The sequence below is a fragment of the Phocoena phocoena genome, chromosome 11 (assembly GCF_963924675.1).
Source record: "Phocoena phocoena chromosome 11, mPhoPho1.1, whole genome shotgun sequence".
In the NCBI taxonomy this organism is placed as follows: Eukaryota; Metazoa; Chordata; class Mammalia; order Artiodactyla; family Phocoenidae; genus Phocoena; species Phocoena phocoena.
In genome coordinates this window covers 80,435,371-80,456,229 of record NC_089229.1, presented here as the reverse complement: position 1 = coordinate 80,456,229, position 20,859 = coordinate 80,435,371, and the positions used below count along the sequence as shown (strand labels likewise).

At 35.9% G+C, this 20,859-nt stretch overlaps 1 protein-coding gene and 1 non-coding gene across 3 annotated transcripts; one reads left to right on the top strand and one right to left on the bottom strand.

The window, feature by feature from the left end:
* Window positions 1-810: 810 nt before the first annotated feature.
* Window positions 811-883, bottom strand: TRNAW-CCA (transfer RNA tryptophan (anticodon CCA)). The gene has a single exon. It is a non-coding gene; the product is annotated as a tRNA-Trp (tRNA).
* Window positions 884-3,742: 2,859 nt separating this feature from the next.
* Window positions 3,743-20,859, top strand: FGFR1OP2 (FGFR1 oncogene partner 2). Of its 2 annotated transcripts, XM_065887654.1 has the most exons (6): window positions 3,743-3,877; window positions 6,001-6,118; window positions 13,816-13,958; window positions 16,339-16,452; window positions 18,908-19,021; window positions 20,722-20,859. In XM_065887654.1, the coding sequence occupies exons 1-6, from the start codon at window positions 3,743-3,745 to the stop codon at window positions 20,857-20,859; spliced, it is 762 nt and encodes a 253-aa protein (XP_065743726.1). The 2 variants fall into 2 exon arrangements, with proteins under 2 accessions (XP_065743726.1, XP_065743727.1); XM_065887655.1 differs by lacking the exon at window positions 16,339-16,452.

The window sequence follows — 20,859 nt, the reverse complement described above, 5'->3', positions numbered from 1 at the left end:
TTTTTAAAGGATATCTGAGGAACTTCCTTGCAGCATTTAAAGAAGTGAATTATTCCAAAAACAATTCAGCTATTAGTGTATATATTTGCTCTTTCATTTTAACGAGTTGCTCTATCTTAGAAGGCCACAGTTAAGTCATTTGATCAGTTTGGCTTCTGGTAAGAAATTGAATTTTATCAGCATGACTGAAGTACCTGTTACATATCAAGCCTGATGCACGTCACTTTTCATGTTTGATGCAAAACCTGTTAACAAACAGTAAAGTCGGGATTTGGTGCTAGAGAATTCAAAGGCTTTGCTTTGGGCTTGGACACTCCTTGAATCATGGGAACACAGTCACGAGATTTTCTTCCAGTAGGTATGATTGTTGGAGTGAGTTTTGTACCAGAAGATGGTAATATGAAGCGGAGAAAGTAAAAACATTTCATAATTATTCCACTAGTAGATGATTTTAGGGTGCTTTCATTTAGCAGTTGAGATTTACTACATATGGGAACGTTAGGTATACAGACCTAGTATAAACTCTGAAGGTGCTTTGACTAATTTAGTTGAGGCCTGTGATTGCTCTGAGGCAAGGAGGGTGAGCCTTAGCTACTGAATCAAAGCATAGGATTTAATAGGCAGTGGGTCTTTGGTGCCATGTTGTCAAGTTGATACCCCCAGAACACAGCTTAACTTTTGCATATTCCTTTTTTAAAAAAAAAAAATTATTTATTTATTATTTATTTGGCTATGCTGGGTCTTTGTTTCAGCACACAGGGTCTTTGTTGCAGCATGTGGGATCTTTAGTTGTGGCATTGCGAGATCTAGTTCCCTGACCAGGGATTGAACCTGGGCCCCCTGCATTGGGAGCATGGAGTCTTAACCACTGGACCACCAGGGAAGTCCCAACTTTTTCGTATTTCAAAAAGAAAGATTTATGATTATCTGGAAAGATTCCATCTAGTTTCAGGGCTCTGTAGATTCCTTCGCCCAGAGAATTCTGGGAGCATGGCTTTTGGGGAGAGGGCAACTTACTGAATTACACACAGTATAGGTATTCTCATGTCTAGATCACCTATCATCTGATCATATATAGGAACTTTAGTGCATTTTATTTGGAAACGCCTCCTATCTATTGTTTGTAGATGTCATGTTGTTACAAAGCATAAAGAGGTATTCTTCTCATAGTAGTCCCAACAGTATCATTTAACAATATCTTAGGTTGGAACCTAGGACTGTCAGAGGTTCCTCATACTTGACTTGTTCTATTAAATCAAGATAAACTTTACTTCTCTAAGATCTTTTATAACTTTCTCTAGACTTTTTAAAAATTTCTTTCACCATTACAACCAGTTATTTTTACTATAAGACAAATATTTTTTTCTCTTTTTAATTTTTTTTTCCCACAAATAACTTTAAAATTTTACTCTGAAGAATCTGCTGTTCTATAGTAGTGGGATTGATGGGAGATATGGAGATATAGTAACTCCCACGTAAATAGGAAAGCCATACTATTACCTATCTATAATTTTATTTATTTTTTTTGCGGTATGCGGGCCTCTCACTGTTGTGGCCTCTCCCGTTGCGGAGCACAGGCTCCGGACGCCCAGGCTCAGCAGCCATGGCTCACGGGCCCAGCCGCTCCGTGGCATGTGGGATCTTCCCGGACCGGGGCACAAACCCATGTGCCCTGCATCGGCAGGCGGACTCTCAACCACTGCGCCACCACGGAATCCCCTATCTATAATTTTAGATTATTCCCCTTGGAAGTTTAGAGGAAGGGCAAGGCATTATTGGAGACTAATGTCTCCCTTGGAGCAGCATCTTAGATAGATTTTGAATGGCTGTCCTTTTGTGTTTTAGCCAGTACGAGCCATTGGTTCCTTTAATTGCCCTTTTGCTTGTATTTTGAAGTACGCTTATCTAAATCTCCTAGATATTAGAGGACAAATCTTTTGCTTGTTTTATCTAGAGAGACAGAAATTGTATTAGTTTCCAGCTTAATTCTTAAAGCTCTCTGGAAATGTCTAGTCATGAATATTTTCTAGATTGGCAGTTTTACATTTTAATTTATTTTGATAAAATCTTTTTATTCAGCTTTAAACCTGTTATAATAACAGGACAGTATACCCTTTGCTTCAGCTGTTGGGTACAACCAAGAATACTGTTGAACATTTTTTCATCTTTATTTAGTTTACAATTTTGAATCTTTGCTATATAACCTTAAATGAAAGCCTGCTAAAATGGCCTGCTGTGTTTTCTTTCCTTCTTTTAAAATGTTATGTAGTTGGGTTATTTAAATCTCTTTTGTACTTACTGCATTTTTCTCTATCTGAGGGGCTAATAATTAACTGAACTATAGTCCAGTGCAGTAGGATCTAACTGTCCTACATTCTGTAGCAGATTTCTGTCTTCCTAAACTTGATGAAAATCCTTCATTATAGCCCTTAACTTGGTTCTGTACCTGAGTTTTAATTTAATATCTATAGACCTGGCTTCTGGCCTAGTAATTTTACAGTGTAATTTTATTTTTTGAGAAAATCTTGAAGAAAGGGTAGCTTATATAGAAAGTAAGGTGACACTTAGTAGAAAGAGAAAAATTGAAGAATGATGTTTCAGAAAGTTAAAGTTTTTGAGAGACATTATTTTAAGATTAAAATTTTGTTTTGAGGTCTCAGCATACCAGTTGAAGAAACTACAATAACTATTGGCTGCTTCATTTTTTGCCTCCTAATTTTTTGAGTTCCTTTTATGTATATTAATTATTGATTTTAACACCTCAGAAGTTTCCCACAATGGCCAGTGTTGTTCTAAGTTACAACCTTCTTTGCCATTCACTAAGGAAGGTGCAAGAGTTAGGATTATAATGCAATTTTATATAAGAAGCCAAAGTTCCTCCAGAAGGAGGTTGACACTTGAGCATAGCATGACACAGAGAGGCCACTTTGGCTGGTCAGTAGTGTGCATTTGTGAATGGTGTCTCAGGTCACCTGACCAAGCAGAGGCTAGGAAGGGTCTATGGTCAGAGACCTGACAGTCATTGACTGCAGAATAAAGACTAATAAAGTGACCTTTTTCACAAATGACAAATGACTTGATAGGGTTTGCCCTTATGAAGAGCACAATTTCTATATAACATAAAATATATCCATTGGATGTGTACTTTTTTTCCCCACTATAAATTCAGGGTGTTTTAAATACATTCTGATTATGTCTGCAAATCATACATGTATGATCGCACACACACATATGTGTGTGTGTGTATATATATATATATATATATGTAATTATATAATTATATATATTTATACGCATTGTATTTTTTGAATATTATAAATTCACTTTTGAGTTTGTTCTACCTTAACAGAATCAAAACCACAGGTGGGGGCTTCCCTGGTGGCGCAGTGGTTGAGAGTCCGCCTGCCGATGCAGGGAACACGTGTTCGTGCCCCGGTCCGGGAGGATCCCACATGCCGCGGAGTGGTTGGGCCCGTGAGCCATGGCCGCTGGGCCTGCGCGTCCGGAGCCTGTGCTTCGCAACGAGAGAGGCCACAGCTGTGAGAGGCCCGCATACCGCAAAAAAAAAAAACAAAAAAAAACCACAGGTGTTCTTAGATGTTTTTTCTTCCGAGACAGTGAGCAATCCAGTAACAAATGTAGCTTAAGCATATCTGTGTTAACGTGAAACTAAAATAAGATGCTATGCCAGCTTTGTTTTGAATCTTGATTTTCATTTTTAATTATACATATTCCTTTAGAAATGAGTTGCACAATTGAGAAGGCACTTGCTGATGCTAAAGCCCTTGTTGAAAGACTGAGAGATCACGACGATGCAGCAGAATCTCTGATTGAGCAAACCACAGCTCTCAACAAGCGAGTAGAAGCTATGAAGCAGGTTTGATGTTTTTCCTTGCTGATTCCATTTTAAAGAAGCAGTCATTGATATTTATGTGTTGCTTGAATTGTAAACTTCTGCTTAATTAGTATTTTATTATTTTTTAATGTTCTCTAAAATTTAAAAGTAGCTTGACTGGTGTGTTTCAGTTTACTTTAGACTGAAATGTAATTTTGTCAAGTTCGACTGGCATGTATATATGTATATATTCTAAAACATATAGACTTGATCACTTTCCTGACAGTGATGCACATTTGAGTTTGGAAAATATATGAATTTTTTAGGTCTAGATACATTTGACAAAGACCAGATAATATCTTTCACTATATAATTGACACATATTTTGCTCTGTCTCCTATTTTTATAATGTAGAAATATTTTTCTTTATAAGAGTATTTAGGTGACACTATTTAACAATAAAATAGTTTTTGAAAATGATGCAAAGCAATATCTGGTTTCCACCTTTTGCAGTTACTGCATTTGTACTTCCTACCTTATTTTTCATTTAATGCTGCCAGTTAAAGAAGAAATAAAAAGGGCTTCACTTCTTGTTATCCTTACTGTTGTATATAAGAACTTTCCAGTGAGCTACTATTTTAAGCCCTCTTTTGATAAAGAGTTTCAACTCTAAGAGAATTATAAAATCTCTGATATTATGATGGAAATCACTGGAGGAAAATATATATTCATAGCTTACACTCTAGAAATGCATCATCCCTTTTGTAAAAGGAAGCAACCCAGGGTTACTGCTTTTAACAAAGCTGCTGAAAATAGTGAAGGAAGTTTACTTATTTTGTTTTGCAACTCTGTTGCCCTAAACACATTACATACATCCCTGTCTACCTTGATTCATGCATTCCAGTGAACATATATATCTGGTATTGAGTTGTGAAAAAGGGGGGTTGACAACCAGAGTTAAGAACCATACCATAAAGTTTACCCTTTTGAAGAGTGCAGGTCCTTGGATTTTAGTATATTCACATGCTGTGCAACCATAATTACTATCTAGTTTGAGAACACTTCATTACCCCAAAAGCCCATATCCATTAGTAGCTACTCCCTAGGTCCCCCTTTCCCTGGCCGCTGGAAACTACAAATCTGTCTGTCTCTACGGATTTGCCTCTTTTAGACATTTCATATGAATGGAATCATACAATATGTGGCTCTCTGTGACTTTTTTTAACGTAATGTTTTCAGGTTTCATCGATGTTGTAGCATGTATCAGTACCTGCTTCCTTTTTATTGCTAAATAATATTCATTGTAAGGATACAGCACATTGTGTTTATCTGTTCATTGGTTGATGGACATTTGGATTGTTTCTATTTTTTGGCTATTATGTATAATACTGCTATGAATAGTTGTTTGTAAGTTTCTATGTGGACATATGTTTTCAATTTTCTTGGGTATATACCTAGTTCAATTAGAATGGATGGGTCTTAAAAATCTATATTTAACTTTTAGAGCATCTGCCTGACTGTTTTCCAGAGCAGGCATATCATTTTACATTCCCATGAACAGTATATGGGAGTGATTTCTCCACATCCTCTCCAACACTTGCTATTACTTGCTTTTTGATTAAGCTCATCCTAGTCGTTGTGAAGTGGTATCTCCTTGTTACACTGAATTGTATTTCCTGAATGACTAATGATGTTAAGCATCTTTCATGTGTTTATTTTCTTTAGAGAAATGTCTCTTCAAATCCTTTACCTATTTTTTTCCAGCTTTACTGAGATATACTTGACATACAACATTGTGTAACTTTAAGGTGTACAGTATATATTGATATATGTATATTTTGTGAAAAGATTACGTACCACAATGAGGTTAGTTAATACCTCCATCACCTCACATAATTACCGTTCGTGTGTGTGTGTATACATTTAAGATGTATTCTCTTGGCAACTTGCAAGTATATAATACAATATTGTTAACTCTAGACACCATGATGTACATTACATCCTCAGAACTTACTTGTTTGCCCATTTTTAAATTGAGTTATTTTTCCTTTTATTGTTGAGTTGTAAGGGTTCTTTATCAAATATACATATATGTGTGTGTGTGTGTATCGGATACATATTTTCAAATATTTTCTCTTACATTTTAATAAAAATCTTTTCATTAGTATCAAGAAGAAATTCAAGAACTTAATGAAGTTGCAAGACATCGGCCACGGTCCACATTAGTTATGGGTATCCAGCAAGAAAACAGACAAATCAGAGAATTGCAACAAGAGAACAAAGGCAAGCTATATTATCACTGTGTATAGCAAATCAAAAGAGAACTTTAATCTGCAACTGTACTATCAACTTGGGACCAATTACTATTTTTTAAAATGGGAAAAAAGGGAATTCCCTGGTGGTCCGGCAGTTATGACTCTGCACTTTCACTGCCATGGGCCCGGGTTCAGTACCTGCTTGGGGAACTAAGATTCCACAAGCTGTGTGGCATGGTCAATAAATTAATTAATTAAATAAAATGGGAAAATAGCCAGTTAAAGTTACTTTTTGACATTTCTAGTCCATTATGCCTAAATCGTAGTTATTGCTCTTTTTTTTAAAACATCTTCATTGGAGTAAAATTGCTTTGCAATGTTGTGTTAGTTTCTGCTGTATAACAGTGAATCAGCTATACATATACGTATAACCCCATATCCCCTCCCTCTTGCATCTCACTCCCATCCTCCCTATCCTACCCCTCTAGGTGGTCACAAAGCACTGAGCTCATCTCCCTCTGCTATGCAGCTGCTTCCTACTAGCTATCTGTTTTGCTTTTGGTAGTGTATATATGTCATTGCCACTCTCTCACTTCATCCCAGCTTACCCTTCCCCCTCCTCATGTCCTCAAGTCCATCCTCTACGTCTGCGTCTTTATTCCTGTCCTGCCCCTAGGTTAGTTGGAACCATTTTTTTTTTTTTTTTTTTAGATTCCATACATATCTGTTAGGATACGGTATTTGTTTTTCTCTTTCTGACTTACTTCACTCTGTATGACAGACTCTAGGTCCATCCACCTCACTACAAATAGCTCAGGATCGTTTCTTTTTATGGCTGAGTAATATTGCATTGTATATATGTGCCACATCTTCTTTATCCATTCATCTGTTGATAGACATCTAGGCTGCTTCCATTGTATGGCTATTGTAAACACTGCTGCAGTGAACATTGGGGTGCATGTGTCTTTTTGAATTATGGTTTTCTCTGGGTATATGCCTAGTAGTGGGATTGCTGGGTCATATGGTAGTTCTATTTTTAGTTTTTTAAGGAACCTCCATACTGTTCTCCATAGTGGCTGTATCAATTTACATTCCCACCAACAGTGCAAGAGGGTTCCTTTTCTCCAAACCCTCTCCAGCATTTATTGTTTGTAGATTTTTTGACGATGGCCATTCTGACTGGTGTGAGGTGATAGCATCCTTTCATGTGTTTGTTGGCAATCTGTATATATTCTTTGGAGAAATGCCTATTTAGGTCTTCTGCCCATTTTTGGATTGGGTTGTTTATTTTTTTAATATTGAGCTGCGTGAACTGCTTGTACATTTTGGAGATTAATCCTTTGTCAGTTGCTTCATTTGCAAATATTTTCTCCCATTCTGAGGGTTGTCTTTTCATCTTGTTTATGGTTTCCTTTGCTGTGCAAAAGCTTTGAAGTTTCATTAGGTCCCATTTGTTTATTTTTGTTTTTATTTCCATTTCTCTAGGAGGTGGGTCAAAAAGGATCTTGCTGTGATTTATGTCATAGAATGTTCAGCCTGTGTTTTCCTCTAAGAGTTTTAGAGTGTCTGGCCTTACATTTAGGTCTTTAATCCATTTTGAGTTTATTTTTGTGTATGGTGTTAGGGAGTGTTCTAATTTCATTCTTTTACATGTAGCTGTCCAGTTATCCCAGCACCACTTATTGAAGAGACTGTCTTTTCACCATTGTATATTCTTGCCTCCTTTATCAAAGATAAGGTGACCATATGTGCGTGGGTTTACCTCTTGGCTTTCTATCCTGTTCCATTGATCTATATTTCTCTTTTTGTGCCAGTACCATACTGTCTTCATTACTGTAGCTTTGTAGTATAGTCTGAAGTCCAGGAGCCTGACTGCTCCAGCTCCATTTTTCTTTCTCAAGATTGCTTTGGCTATTCGGGGTCTTTTGAGTTTCCATACAAATTGTGAAATTTTTTGTTCTAGTTCTGTGAAAAATGCCTTTGGTAGTTTGGTAGGGATTGCTTTGAATCTGTAGATAGCTTTGGGTAGTTTGGTCATTTTCACAATGTTGATTCTTCCAATCCAGGAACATGGTATATCTTTCCATCTGTATCGTCTTTAATTTCTTTCATCAGTGTCTTATAGTTTTCTGCATACAGGTCTTTTGTCTCCTTAGGTAGGTTTAGTCCTAGGTATTTTATTCTTTTTGTTGCAGTGGTGAATGGGAGTGTTTCTTTAATTTCTGTTTCAGATTTTTCATCATTAGTGTATAGGAATGTAAGAGATTTCTGTGCATTAATTTTGTATCCTGCTACTTTATCACATTCATTGATTAGCTCTAGTAGTTTTCTGGTAGCATCTTTAGGATTCTCTCTGTATAATGTCATGTCATCTGCAAACTGTGACAGTTTTACTTCTTTTCTGATTTGGATTCCTTTTTCTTGTCTGATTGCTGTGGCTAAAACTTGTAAAACTATGTTGAATAATAGTGGTGAGAGTGAGCAACCTTGTCTTGTTCCTGATCTTAGTGGAAATGGTTTCAGTTTCCACCACTGAGAACGATATTGGCTGTGGGGTTGTCATATATGGCCTTTATTATGTTGAGGTAGGTTCCCTCTATGCCTACTTTCTGGAGAGTTTTTTTCATAAATGGGTGTTGAATTTTGTCAAAAGCTTTTTCTGCATCTATTGAGATGATCATATGGTTTTTTGCCTTCAATTTGTTAATATGGTATATCACATAGATTTGAGTATATTGAAGAATCTTACATTCCTGGGATAAACCCCACTTGATCATGGTGTATGATCCTTTTAATATGCTGTTGGATTCTGTTTGCTAGTATTTGTTGAGGACTTTTGCATCTATGTTCATCAGTGATATTGGCCTATAGTTTTTTTTGTGACATCTTTGTCTGGTTTTGGTATTAGGGTGATGCTGGCTTTGTAGAATGAGTTTAGGAGTGTTCCTTCCTCTGCTATATTTTGGAAGAGTTTGAGAAGGATGGGTGTTAGCTCTTCTCTAAATGTTGGATAGAATTCGCCTGTGAAGCCATCTGGTCCTGGGCTTTTGTTTGTTGGAAGATTTTTAATCAGAGTTTCAATTTCAGTGCTTGTGATCGGTCTGTTTATATTTTCTATTTCTTCCTGGTTCAGTCTCGGAAGGTTGTGCTTTTTTAAGCATTTGTCCATTTCTTCCAGGTTGTCCATTTTATTGGCATAGAGTTGCTTGTAGTAATCTCTCATGATCCTTTGTATTTCTGCAGTGTCAGTTGTTACTTCTCCGTTTTCATTTCTAATTTTGTTGATTTTTCTCCCTTTTTTTCTTGATGAGTCTGGCTAATGGTTTATCAATTTTATTTATCTTCTTTACAAACCAGCTTTTAGTTATATTGATCTTCCTATTGTTTCCTTCATTTCTTTTTCATTTATTTCTGATATGATCTGTATGATTTCTCTCCTTCTGCCAACTTTGGGCGTTTTCTTGTTCTTCTTTCTCTAATTGCTTTTGTTGTAAGGTTAGGTTGTTTATCTGAGATGTTTCTTGTTTCTTGAGGTAGGATTGTATTGCTGCCAACTCCCCACTTAGAACTGCTTCTGCTGCATCCCATAGGTTTCTGGTCATCGTATTTTCATTGTCATTTGTTTCTAGGTAATTTTTAATTTCCTCTTTGATTTCTTTAGGGATCTCTTGGTTATTTATAGTGTATTGTTTGGCCCCCATGTGTTTGTATTTTTTACAGTTTTTTTCCTGTAATCAATATGTAGTCTCATAGTGTTATGGTCAGAAAAGATACTTGATATGACTTCAGTTTTCTTAAATTTACCAAGGCTTCATTTGTGACCCTAGATATGGTCTGTACTGGAGAATGTTCCATGAACACTTGAGAAGAACATGTATTCTGTTGTTTTTGGATGGAATGTCCTATAAATATCAATTAAGTCCATCTTGTTTAATGTGTCATTTAAAGCTTGTGTTTCCTTATTTATTTTCATTTTGGATTATCTGTGCATTGGTTAAAGTGGGGTGTTAAAGTCCCCTACTATTATTGTGTTACTGTCGATTTCCCCTTTTATGGCTGTTAGCATTTGCCTGATGTATTGAGGTGCTCCTATGTTGGGTGCATAAATATTTACAGTTGTTACATCTTTTTCTTGGATTGATCCCTTGATCATTATGTGGTGTCCTTCTTTGGCTCTTGTAATAGTCTTTATTTTAAAGTCTATTTTGTCTGATATGAGAATTGCTACTCCAGCTTTCTTTTGATTTCCATTTGCATGGAATATCTTTTTCCATCCCCTCACTTTCGGTCTGTATGTGTCTCTAGGTCTGAAGTGGGTCTCTTGTAGACAGCATATATATGGGTCTTGTTTTTGTATACATTCAGCCAGTGTATGTCTTTTGGTTGGAGCATTTAATCCTTTTACATTTAAGGTAATTATCGATATGTATGTTCCTAATCCCGTTTTCTTAATTGTTTTGGGTTTTTTATTGGAGGTCTTTTCCTTCTCTTGTGTTTCCTGCCTAGAGAAGTTCCTTTAGCATTTGTTGTAAAGCTGGTTTGGTGGTGCTGAATTCTCTTAGCTTTTGCTTGTCTGTAAAGGTTTTAAGTTCTCCTTCGAATCTGAATGAGATCCTTGCCGGGTAGAGTAATCTTGATTGTAGGTTTTTCCCTTTCATCAGTTTAAATATGTCCTACCACTCCCTTCTGGCTTGCAGGGTTTCTGCTGAAGGATCAGCTGTTAACCTTATGGGGATTCCCTTGTATGTTATTTGTTGCTTTTCCCTTGTTGCTTTTAATATTTTTTCTTTGTATTTAATTTTTGATAGTTTGATTGATATGTGTCTTGGCGTGTTTCTTCTTGGATTTATCCTGTATGGGACTCTCTGCACTTCCTGGTCTTGATTGAGTATTTCCTTTCCTATGTTAGGAAAGTTTTCAGCTATAGTCTCTTCAAATCTTTTCTCAGACCCTTTCTTTTTCTCTTTTGCTTCTGGGACCCCTATAATTTGAATGTTGGTGTGTTTAATGTTGTCTCAGAGAGGTCTCTGAGATTGTCCTCAATTCTTTTCATTCTTTTTTCTTTATTCTGCTCTGCCGTAGTTATTTCCACTGTTTTATTTTCCAGGTCACTTATCCGTTCTCCTGTCTTAGTTATTCTGCTATTGATTCCTTCTAGAGAATTTTTAATTTCATTTATTGTTTTGTTCATCATTGTTTGTTTGCTCTTTAGTTCTTCTAGTCCTTGTTAAATGTTTCTTGTATTTTCTCCATTCTGTTTCCAAGATTTTGGATCATGTTTACTATCATAACTCTGAATTCTTTTTCAGGTAGACTGCCTAGTTCCTCTTCATTTGTTTGGTCTGGTGGGTTTTTACCTTGTTCCTTCTTCTGCTGCATATTTCTCTGTCTTCTCATTTTGTTTAACTTTGGGGTCTCCTTTTTGCAGGCTGCAAGTTCATAGTTCCCGTAGTTTCTGGTGTCTGCCCCCTGTGGGTGAGGCTGGTTCAGTGGTTATGTAGGCTTCCTGGTGGAGGGGACTGGTTCCTGTGTTCTGGTGGGTGGGGCTGGATCTTATCTTTCTGGTGGGCAGGGGCACGTCCGGTGGTGTGTTTTGGGATTTCTGTGAACTTAGTATGATTTTAGGCAGCCTCTCTGCTAATGGTGGGGCTGTGTTCCTGTCTTGGTAGTCGTTTGGCATGGGGCGTGCAGCACTGGAGCTTGCTGGCTGTTGGGTGGAGCTGGGTCTTAGCGTTGAGTTTGGAGATCTCTGGGAGAGCTCTCACCAATTGACATTATGTGTGGCTGGGAGGTCTCTGGTGGTCCAGTGTCCTGAACTCAGCTCTCCCAGCTGAACTCAGCTCTCCCACCTGACACCAGGACCGAGCTCCAAGACCCTGCCAACCACATGGCTGCTGTATTATTTAGGGTTCCACTAGGAAACAGCATGCTTAGCTGGAACTTTGAGGAAAAGGCAGCAAAGGCACTATTTCAGGAATGTGGAAGGAAACAACAAGGACTGTTGAGGCACCCACGGACTAGCAGCAATACCTACACATTTCCTGACTCACTCCATCTTCATTTCTTCTCCATTCTTGCTGCTATCACACATCTATTTTTTGTTTCTGCTGGGTCACACGTCACTCTTTTTACAGTTGAATTTTATTAAATTGGAGAAACATTTTATCCTTTGCAGAGTCTCAGTTTCTCCATCTGCATGATGGAATGGATAATATCCTCGTCTCAGATTTGGATGAGGATTAAGATAGCATATTTTTAATGGACCTGACACTCTACATCTCCTCCCTTGTGTCAGCCAGTACTCTCGGTACTGAGTAATAAAACGTTTTTAGCTTAGCTATGAAAGGCAATTTCATTTGTGCTATGTGACTCAGGGGTGGAAGACAGAGGTGCACGGTGCTAGCCGGAAGCCAGGCAGAAGTCTGAAGTCAGATTGCTCCTATGTGAAGTTAGTTGGAGCCCATGCAGAAGCAGAACCACAGACAGCTGAGGGCAAAAGGCTCTGATGTGGTGATTAAGAGGCGTGTGATCAAGGTAGCTCCCCAGATAGAGAGGATATTTATTGCTCTTTATCCTGTCCTACATATGAATGTCTACCTTACTTGGATCTTAAGACTCTCACCCTCAGTATCCAGTTTGCACCATTGTCATTACCTATGAAATAACTCCGTTTCATTCTCGGCAGTCCCACCACTTTGGCCCACAACTTAGGTGTTCATAGTCTCTTGCCTGAACTGTCCTCATTGGTCTCCCTGATTTCAGTGTCTTTTCCCTCCAGTCCATCTTCAACACAGGCATCAGATTGATTTTTCAAAAATATATCTGATTATGTTATTCTTTTGCTTGAGAACCTTCACTGTGTACTATTTTCTTATCCATCGTCCTTCAAAGTCGACTCCAAGCCTTCTTTTTTGTATTCTTCCCATACTTCTCTTCTCCGTGAAACCTTTGCTCTTGTAACCCTGAACTATTTCCCAAACACACCATCCAGTTTCATGCCTCCCTGCTTAGAATGCCCTGTCATTTATTTTTCATTTCAAGGAATGCAAGTTGATCTCAATACTATACAACTGTGAAGCTTTCACCAATTTTTCCTCACAGACTTTCTATATGTATTTGGATAGAGCTCCACTCTACACTTACCACATTGTATTTTAATTATTTATGTTTTGTTTTCTCCACTAGACTCTGAGCTTTATGGCCTTTTGGTATTCCTAATATAGAGCATGATCTGATACTTAATTCCTATTCAGTAAATATTTGTTAAAATGATTTCTCAAAAAATGAGTTTAAAATGGTCATTTTGAGAACTAATAAAGGACTCCATTTGGTATCCTTTATTTCTTTTTTTTTTTTTCTTTTTCTTTTTTTTTTTTTTTGCTGTACGCAGGCCTCTCACTATTGTGGCCTCTCCTGTTGCGGAGCACAGGCTCTGGACGCACAGGCCAGCAGCCATGGCTCATGGGCCCAGCCGCTCTGTGGCATGTGGAATCTTCCCGGACCGGGGCACGAACCCGTGTCCCCTGCATCGGCAGGTGGACTCTCAACCACTGCGCCACCAGGGAAGCCCCAGTATCCTTTATTTCTATGTGGCTAGATTTTTGTACCTCATATTTTCTTTTTAAAATACCCCCTTTATAAATTGCTTTTTTGATTAATGTGGAAGAGAATACTTTGTACATCCTGAACTCAAGTTTGAATAAAATATACTGTTGTTTTTGATAGAATTACGTACATCCCTGGAAGAACATCAGTCTGCCTTGGAACTTATAATGAGCAAGTATCGAGAGCAAATGTTTAGATTGCTAATGGCTAGCAAAAAAGATGATCCAGGGATAATAATGAAGTTAAAAGAGCAGCACACCAAGGTAATCCTTTCTGTAAATATAATTTGAAATAGAAAAGGACAGTTGGTTAACTTGTGTTCAGATTTTTAAAAAAATCATAGGAATCTTACTTACATGATATTGAATACTTCTCTTTTTGACATTTTCTTCTCCTTATTTTTTTCATGTTATGTATCATTTTCTGTTTGATTTACTCTTCTAACTCCCATTCTTCCCTAGTAGCTTTAATATATATTAAAAAATAAACTTTATTTGGGAAATAAAGGTAAGTCTGTTCAATTCAAAATTATTTTTATAAGGTTATCTGCTTGTAAGAAATACTTCTTTTAATTTGTGTATTGATATCTCTTGCAAAAATGAAAATTAAATGCTTAAAACTTTTTAAAAAATCTGAAAACAGCTAAAGGTAGATTTGTTTTTCTTAAGACTATTTTCTGAATGAGGTTAATTCATCCAGACTATAGATACTCCTGATTATTAATGGAAGTGCCATGGTGGGGGGGAGAGGAAATATATGTATCAAATATGTATTTATGTATATATAAAATATATTGCCTCCCCACCCCCTCCTCCATCACATATCACTTAATATCATTTCTAGAGACAGAGCTGAACTAATAGAAATTAGTGTTTTTCCTGCTGTTCATCATACTCATTCTGATCCCTGTGTTTACTAGCACCTGTTTTGAAAACAGGTAGAATAGTCCTTTTCCGTTTATGTTTTATTTTAAACTGATTTTTAACTGCTGGTGTGAAATAAAAATATTAGAATAGATTGTGACTACTAGGCCATTATCTGTATTGGATAATGGTGAACTAACTATTAGTTATAACTAATATTATTTAAGAAATATTCATATAACATTTTTATCTTTCTCTATTATTGAAACACTTTTTAGATTCCTTAAAATGTTATATTTCTTCCGTCTTGGTGCTTGTAGGTATTTTAAAATTATTAATTCTATTAAAATTAAATACCTAGTGAATTGCTTTAATATGTAAATTCAACTCTACATATTAAGGAAGTTAGTAATCGACAGCTCTTGTGTCAAATAGTAAAACAGTAAAAATAAATGTGGCTTTAATATTATCTAGCTATGTTATTCATCTCCTATCCAAAAGGAAACCTTGGATAGTTAAATGGCAATCTTTTGACTATAAACTGTATCTGTTGTTAATGAGATCATTATAAAAAGTTTAATTTTAAATATATAATTTAAGAGGTTTTTTTAAGGTACAAATATGAACTGACTTAAAATTATTGGTAAGATAAGTATAATCTTGAGACATTCCAAAAGGCCCTTATGTTTAACAACTTAGATTTTTTAAGATCTAAAGAGAATGCTCTGGCAAACTAGTGCTTAAGAATAAGGTACTGAAGCTAGCTAGTCTCTTGTGGTAGCAGCTATGTCAGAAGCAAATGTTTTCTAAAACACATTAGATTTTACCACTCATCACAGCTGTTTTATTAATTAGCAAAGTTAAACATTTCTTAAGATAGCTGTAAATCATCCTTTTTCAATTATCTCAATTGAATTCTTCATCTAAGTGCTGATTCTTGCCTTCCATGAAATGACAGTTTAGTTACTTGTTATTAATTCTAACTAATACATATTAATGTTTGTGATTTTGATTTTTCCCAAAAAGGAGACACTTTGATTCAAACAGATATTTATTAACAAAAAGGAGACACTTTGATTCAAACAGACTTGCACTGGCTTAGTTATTATTAATAATAAGATGAATGAATAAGTTTATTACTCTACCATAGAAGCTTTCAGTGTATTGGGAGATACAGACACAAACGTGATTATCTAATATAAGGTAGGATGTGATGAATCCTAAAATAGAGATCTGAATTATTACTGGAATACTAGAGGAAGCAAGATTAGTTCTCATGAGGAGAATCTGGGACAGTGGCAAGGAAAGGTAGCAAATCCATCTAAATCTAGCGTTGAATTAATTATTGGGGTCAACAAGCAGAAGTGGGTGAGCAGAGAAACTTGTGTGATAAATATGAGCTTCCAAGATATGTTTAGGTACTAGTGCTCTGACGTGCGTAAGCACAAAAATAATTTTATAACACATTTAGGGCTAATAAACAAAGTTACACGTAACAGCATTTTGGAGTAAGAGAACCTTTTGAGACTAGTGTAACATAGAATTTTGTCCTCAACCTGGAAGTTTTTGAGCACACATTTAAAAACCAATAAAAAGTTTGAGGAGAACTCATTTTCATCCAAATACTCATTTTTACATTATTTTTGAACTGCTACCTTTTTGGAAATCTTAAAAAAACAAACATTTCAAACAGTTGGCTAACACGCATGAACTAACACTCATTCAGTTTTTAAATTACGGATAATATCCGTATTAACATTATAATGACTCTGTACTACAGATTGACATGGTGCATCGTAACAGCTCCGAAGGATTCTTCCTTGATGCATCTCGACACATCCTTGAAGCACCTCAACACGGACTGCAGAGGAGGCACTTGGAAGCAAATCAGAATGTACACTAAATAAAACAGTCAGCTTTTGGGGTGTGGATGGAAGGGGGGTCCATTTAAAAAGTTCTTTTACATTGAATTCTCCTCCCAAATTAAATCAGCAAATAAATGAAATTGCTTTTAAAAACGCTGTGCTTTTCATAGCCTTGCAAAAATACTCAGTGTAGAAACTTTAAGTCTGTCATCAATTCTCTGTGTATTGTATTATACATAGCCTGTTAGATAATTGCAGGCTTTAAAGGTTCTTTGGGCCAGCCTTTCATGTTATTGTTCTTGTTAGCTATAGATGCAAAATTTTAGTAAGCTCCAAACGGTCATCCTCTTGCTGGACATCAAAGATGTTTTCTTGGTAATAATTTTAATCTGATTTCCTAAAAATTTTGTTCAATCAAACTATTAAATGAACTGTTTTAATTCAGATTTTCCATAGTTATAGTCCTTTAGTTTGAGTTCACAGTAAAATTGCCTTTGTTTAGGTGTTATTGAGTATAGTAGTATACCCTCTCCATTGTGTCTTTTGTGTTTTAACTGCCTTTTCTTCTTGAAAGGCATTTCAAGACAGTGCAAGGTTTATGTTGCTAGCACTTCTTGCCTTTAAGACAGTTTTGAAAGCACAGGTCTTGCCTTCTTGTGCCTATTAAGAGATCCATGACACTTCCCTGAAGATTTTATTGTAATAAGTGAGCCACCCAGGAACCAGACCTATAAAAATACACTTCTGTTTGAAGTATTGGGGTTTTTTTCTTACGATGATTTTATTAAAACAGACTGTCCTGAAAAAATTAGTAGTTTCTTGTCTTCTTTCGTTTTAAAGGCAAGTAATTACCTGCTTCCTTGTAGTCGTTTAACCTAGGTCAGTGCCATAAGACACCAAATCATAAACTGAGAAAGCTGTTGGTATTCAAAATTTTTACTCATTACCCTTATTCAGTTTGCTGCTGCAGTTATCTATACTTAACTTGTGTTTAAACATTAGGCTCCCTTTACAGTGGGAGGGATTGTAATCATTTTTTTTAAACTACTACAGAGTGTTTTTAAACTACGACAGATGTTTGTCTTGATATCATTCTTGCTACCATAATCTAATCCAGAGCTGTCCAATAGAACTTTCTGCAGTGATGGAAATGTTCTTTATGCTGTTCAATATGGAAGCCACCAGCCACATGTGGCTATTAAGTACTTGATGTGTGACTAGTGCGACCTGAGGGGCTGAATTGTTAATTTCTTAAAATTGTATTTGACTTCAAGTAATTTAAATTTAAATAGTGCCATACTGGACAGCGTAATCTTTTATTTTGACTTCTTCCTGCATACTAGCTTTTTATAGATTGTGTTAAAATAATATAAGGATCTGTATTTTTGTTGGTTAAGAAGATATTAAATGTGCGGTTTGCTAAAGATATTCCTATTCTCTATTATATTCCTTCCATAGTTTACTAGTTTTGTAGGTTTTGGGGGGGTCTTGTTCAAATACTTTTTACAGAGTATATACAACTATTTAAGAGACAGTGTTTATTTGGGGAGCTATTAACTTTTATATTTAAGTTTTGTCCTTAGTATAACAAAATGACCCTCAATTGCTAGTGAACAATGGTCTATAGAAGTTGTTCATTTAAAAAAGTATTATTCTCATGTTTGTTGATTATAAACCTTTTGTCTGTCTGTTTCATTGACTGTAAGCTCCTTGAAATCAGGGAACATTTCTTAACAGGCTTCATATTCCTGTCACCTAGCACAGTGCCTGGCTCATCATAGGTATGCAAAAAAGAATAAGAGAATGAGATTGGAAGAAATTTATGCTACTTGCTGTGCCAAACAAATGTGGATGTCTATTTTATACTAAAATTATATTTTGAACAGTTTGCAAAGGCCATTTAATATTCAATACTTTAAAGAAGAACTCTGTTCATTTTACTCAATACTTATTATCTATTATGTACCTAACATTAAATAGTAGGCAAATATAAGCAATGTACAGTTCTGCTCTCAATGAGGATTATAATCTAGAAAAGTTCTGGATTGAATTGAGATGAATTTTTAGGCATGGAAAACACAGAAAATATTTTTAAATCATGAAGACTTCAGTGAGGAAAAGAGATTGAATGCTTATCTTTCCCATTACTTTGGTCAATGGGGTATGTAGGTGCGGAAAAGAAAAAGTTGCTGATCATTTGTGGTGAGAGGAACGTGAAATGAGTATTTTTCCTGTTTATGGGTTTAGATATACTGTGCTGCTTATCCGTAATCCTAGTCCTAACAGAAATCTGACTTCAAAGGCACATTCATGGTCAGTCAACTTTCTTGTAAATATGTTTGATATATTACATTTATGTTAAATGGCAATGTAAAGATATTACATTCATATTAAGTGGCAATGCAGATTTTATAAAAAGGGGAGGATCCAAAAATTTTTAAAAAGTATTTCACTGATTCACAACTTCCATCTCTTTTTTTTCAGGAATTACAAGCACATGTTGACCAGATAACTGAAATGGCAGCAGTAATGAGGAAAGCCATTGAAATCGACGAGCAACAGGGTTGCAGGGAACAGGAACGAATATTTCAACTTGAGGTAGGTTTTAAATTGCACATGTAGGTGAAAACTGTCCATACAAAGATTTATGCCAGAAAATATATCCCACTTTAAAATATATACTTTCTGGGGATTTCCCTGGCGGTCCAGTGGTTAAGACTTCACCTTCCATGCAGGGGGTGCGGGTTTGATCCCTGGTCAGGGAGCTAAGATCCCACGTGCCTCGTGGCCAAAAGAACCAAAACATAAAAAAAACAGAAGCAATATTGTAACAAATTCAATAAAGACTTTAAAAATGGTCCCCAAAAAATCTTAAAAAAATAATATACGTATGTAGATGTATATATATACACACACACTTTCTGGGATACTAGTAATGTTCTTTTTCCTAATCTGGATACTGGTTATATGGGTGTATAATGCAAGACCATTTATATAGTAATGCAAGAGTCTAGGATCAATAGTAAACTTATACCAGTAATTGAGAAAATTGATTTTTTTTTTTTAATCCTGTGTCTCTTCTGTTATTAGGTGAATATACTTCTTCAGCTTAGTAATTTTTTTTAATATCTTTATTTTATTAGAGGTCACAGTGATGCAGGGAGAAATGTTTTCAGTCCACAAATCATATTCTTTGGCCACTTGTATTTTTCTGGGGAATATAAAAGCTTTTATCGCATCTGTCCTTTATTTTGTGGTAGCAAAAGCACAAGTCATTGTTGAATAACTGAAATCAGTAGAGTAGACCTTTATACTTTTAAAACCTTTCTTTTGAAATCATGGTGGAGAAATTGGTTATAGAGGGCCAAAAATGATTTCTCTAAGTGTACAAAGTTCTCTCATTCTTTATAACAAAGGTAAGCAAACTTTTTCAGTAAAAGGCCAGAGAGTAAATCTTTTAAGCTTTGCAAACAGGCAGTCTCTGTTGTAGCTACTCACCTCTGGCATTGTAATGAAAAAGCAGCTATACACACAAAAAATAAGATTGGACTCAACTGTGTTCCAGTAAAGTTTAATTTACAATAACAGGCCTCACTCAAGCCAGGCCATAGTTTGCTGATCTCTGCTTTATTTATACCATTGAAACTTAGAAAGTAAGACCAAAAGACAAAGCAGTAGAGAATAAATTATGAGAGTTATTTGTAAATGTCTAAAAATTTCTTGCAGTAACAAATCTAGAAGAAAAAGGCAAAGTTGTTTACCAGTGCTAGATTTGGTCACTTAACTTTCCTTCTAAGAAATATCACAATCTATTCAGCCAGCCCTGCTGCTGTTAAATTCCAGTGAGGGAAGCAAACCAGGGCTTGCCCTGCATTCCATGCTATCATGGAAATAATCAAATTACTAAAGTACTGAGAGCTTTTAGCCCGAGGGTATTATTCAGACTTTCTGAGTTTACACAAATATAAATCTAGGTGTTATTTTCTTAATGTGATTTTCTATACTGTGATTATAAAATAAGGCTGTTTCTGAGGTTCTGTCTACAGTTACAGCTGCATAAATAAAAAGGCTTTTCAGTGGTGGAAGACATTGAATACATGATTCCTACCTCTTTAAAAAAGTGTTCCGTGGATTCAAGTTGTCAGCTTCAGCTGCATCTATCATTTAATACATTTCTGCCAGTTACAGTACTTGCTTTTTATTTATCATACCTTCATAAGTTTGGCTTTTCTTAAGATATGTTTGTACTCTTGTAGCCACCTCGGTGACTGCTTCTTTGTTTTTGTGCTTTCTTATAGCAAGAAAATAAAGGCTTGAGAGAGATCCTTCAAATAACTCGAGAATCATTTTTGAATCTTAGAAAAGATGATGTGTCGGAAAGTACATCTTTATCAGCATTAGTGACCAATAGTGACCTGAGTCTGAGGAAGAGCTGA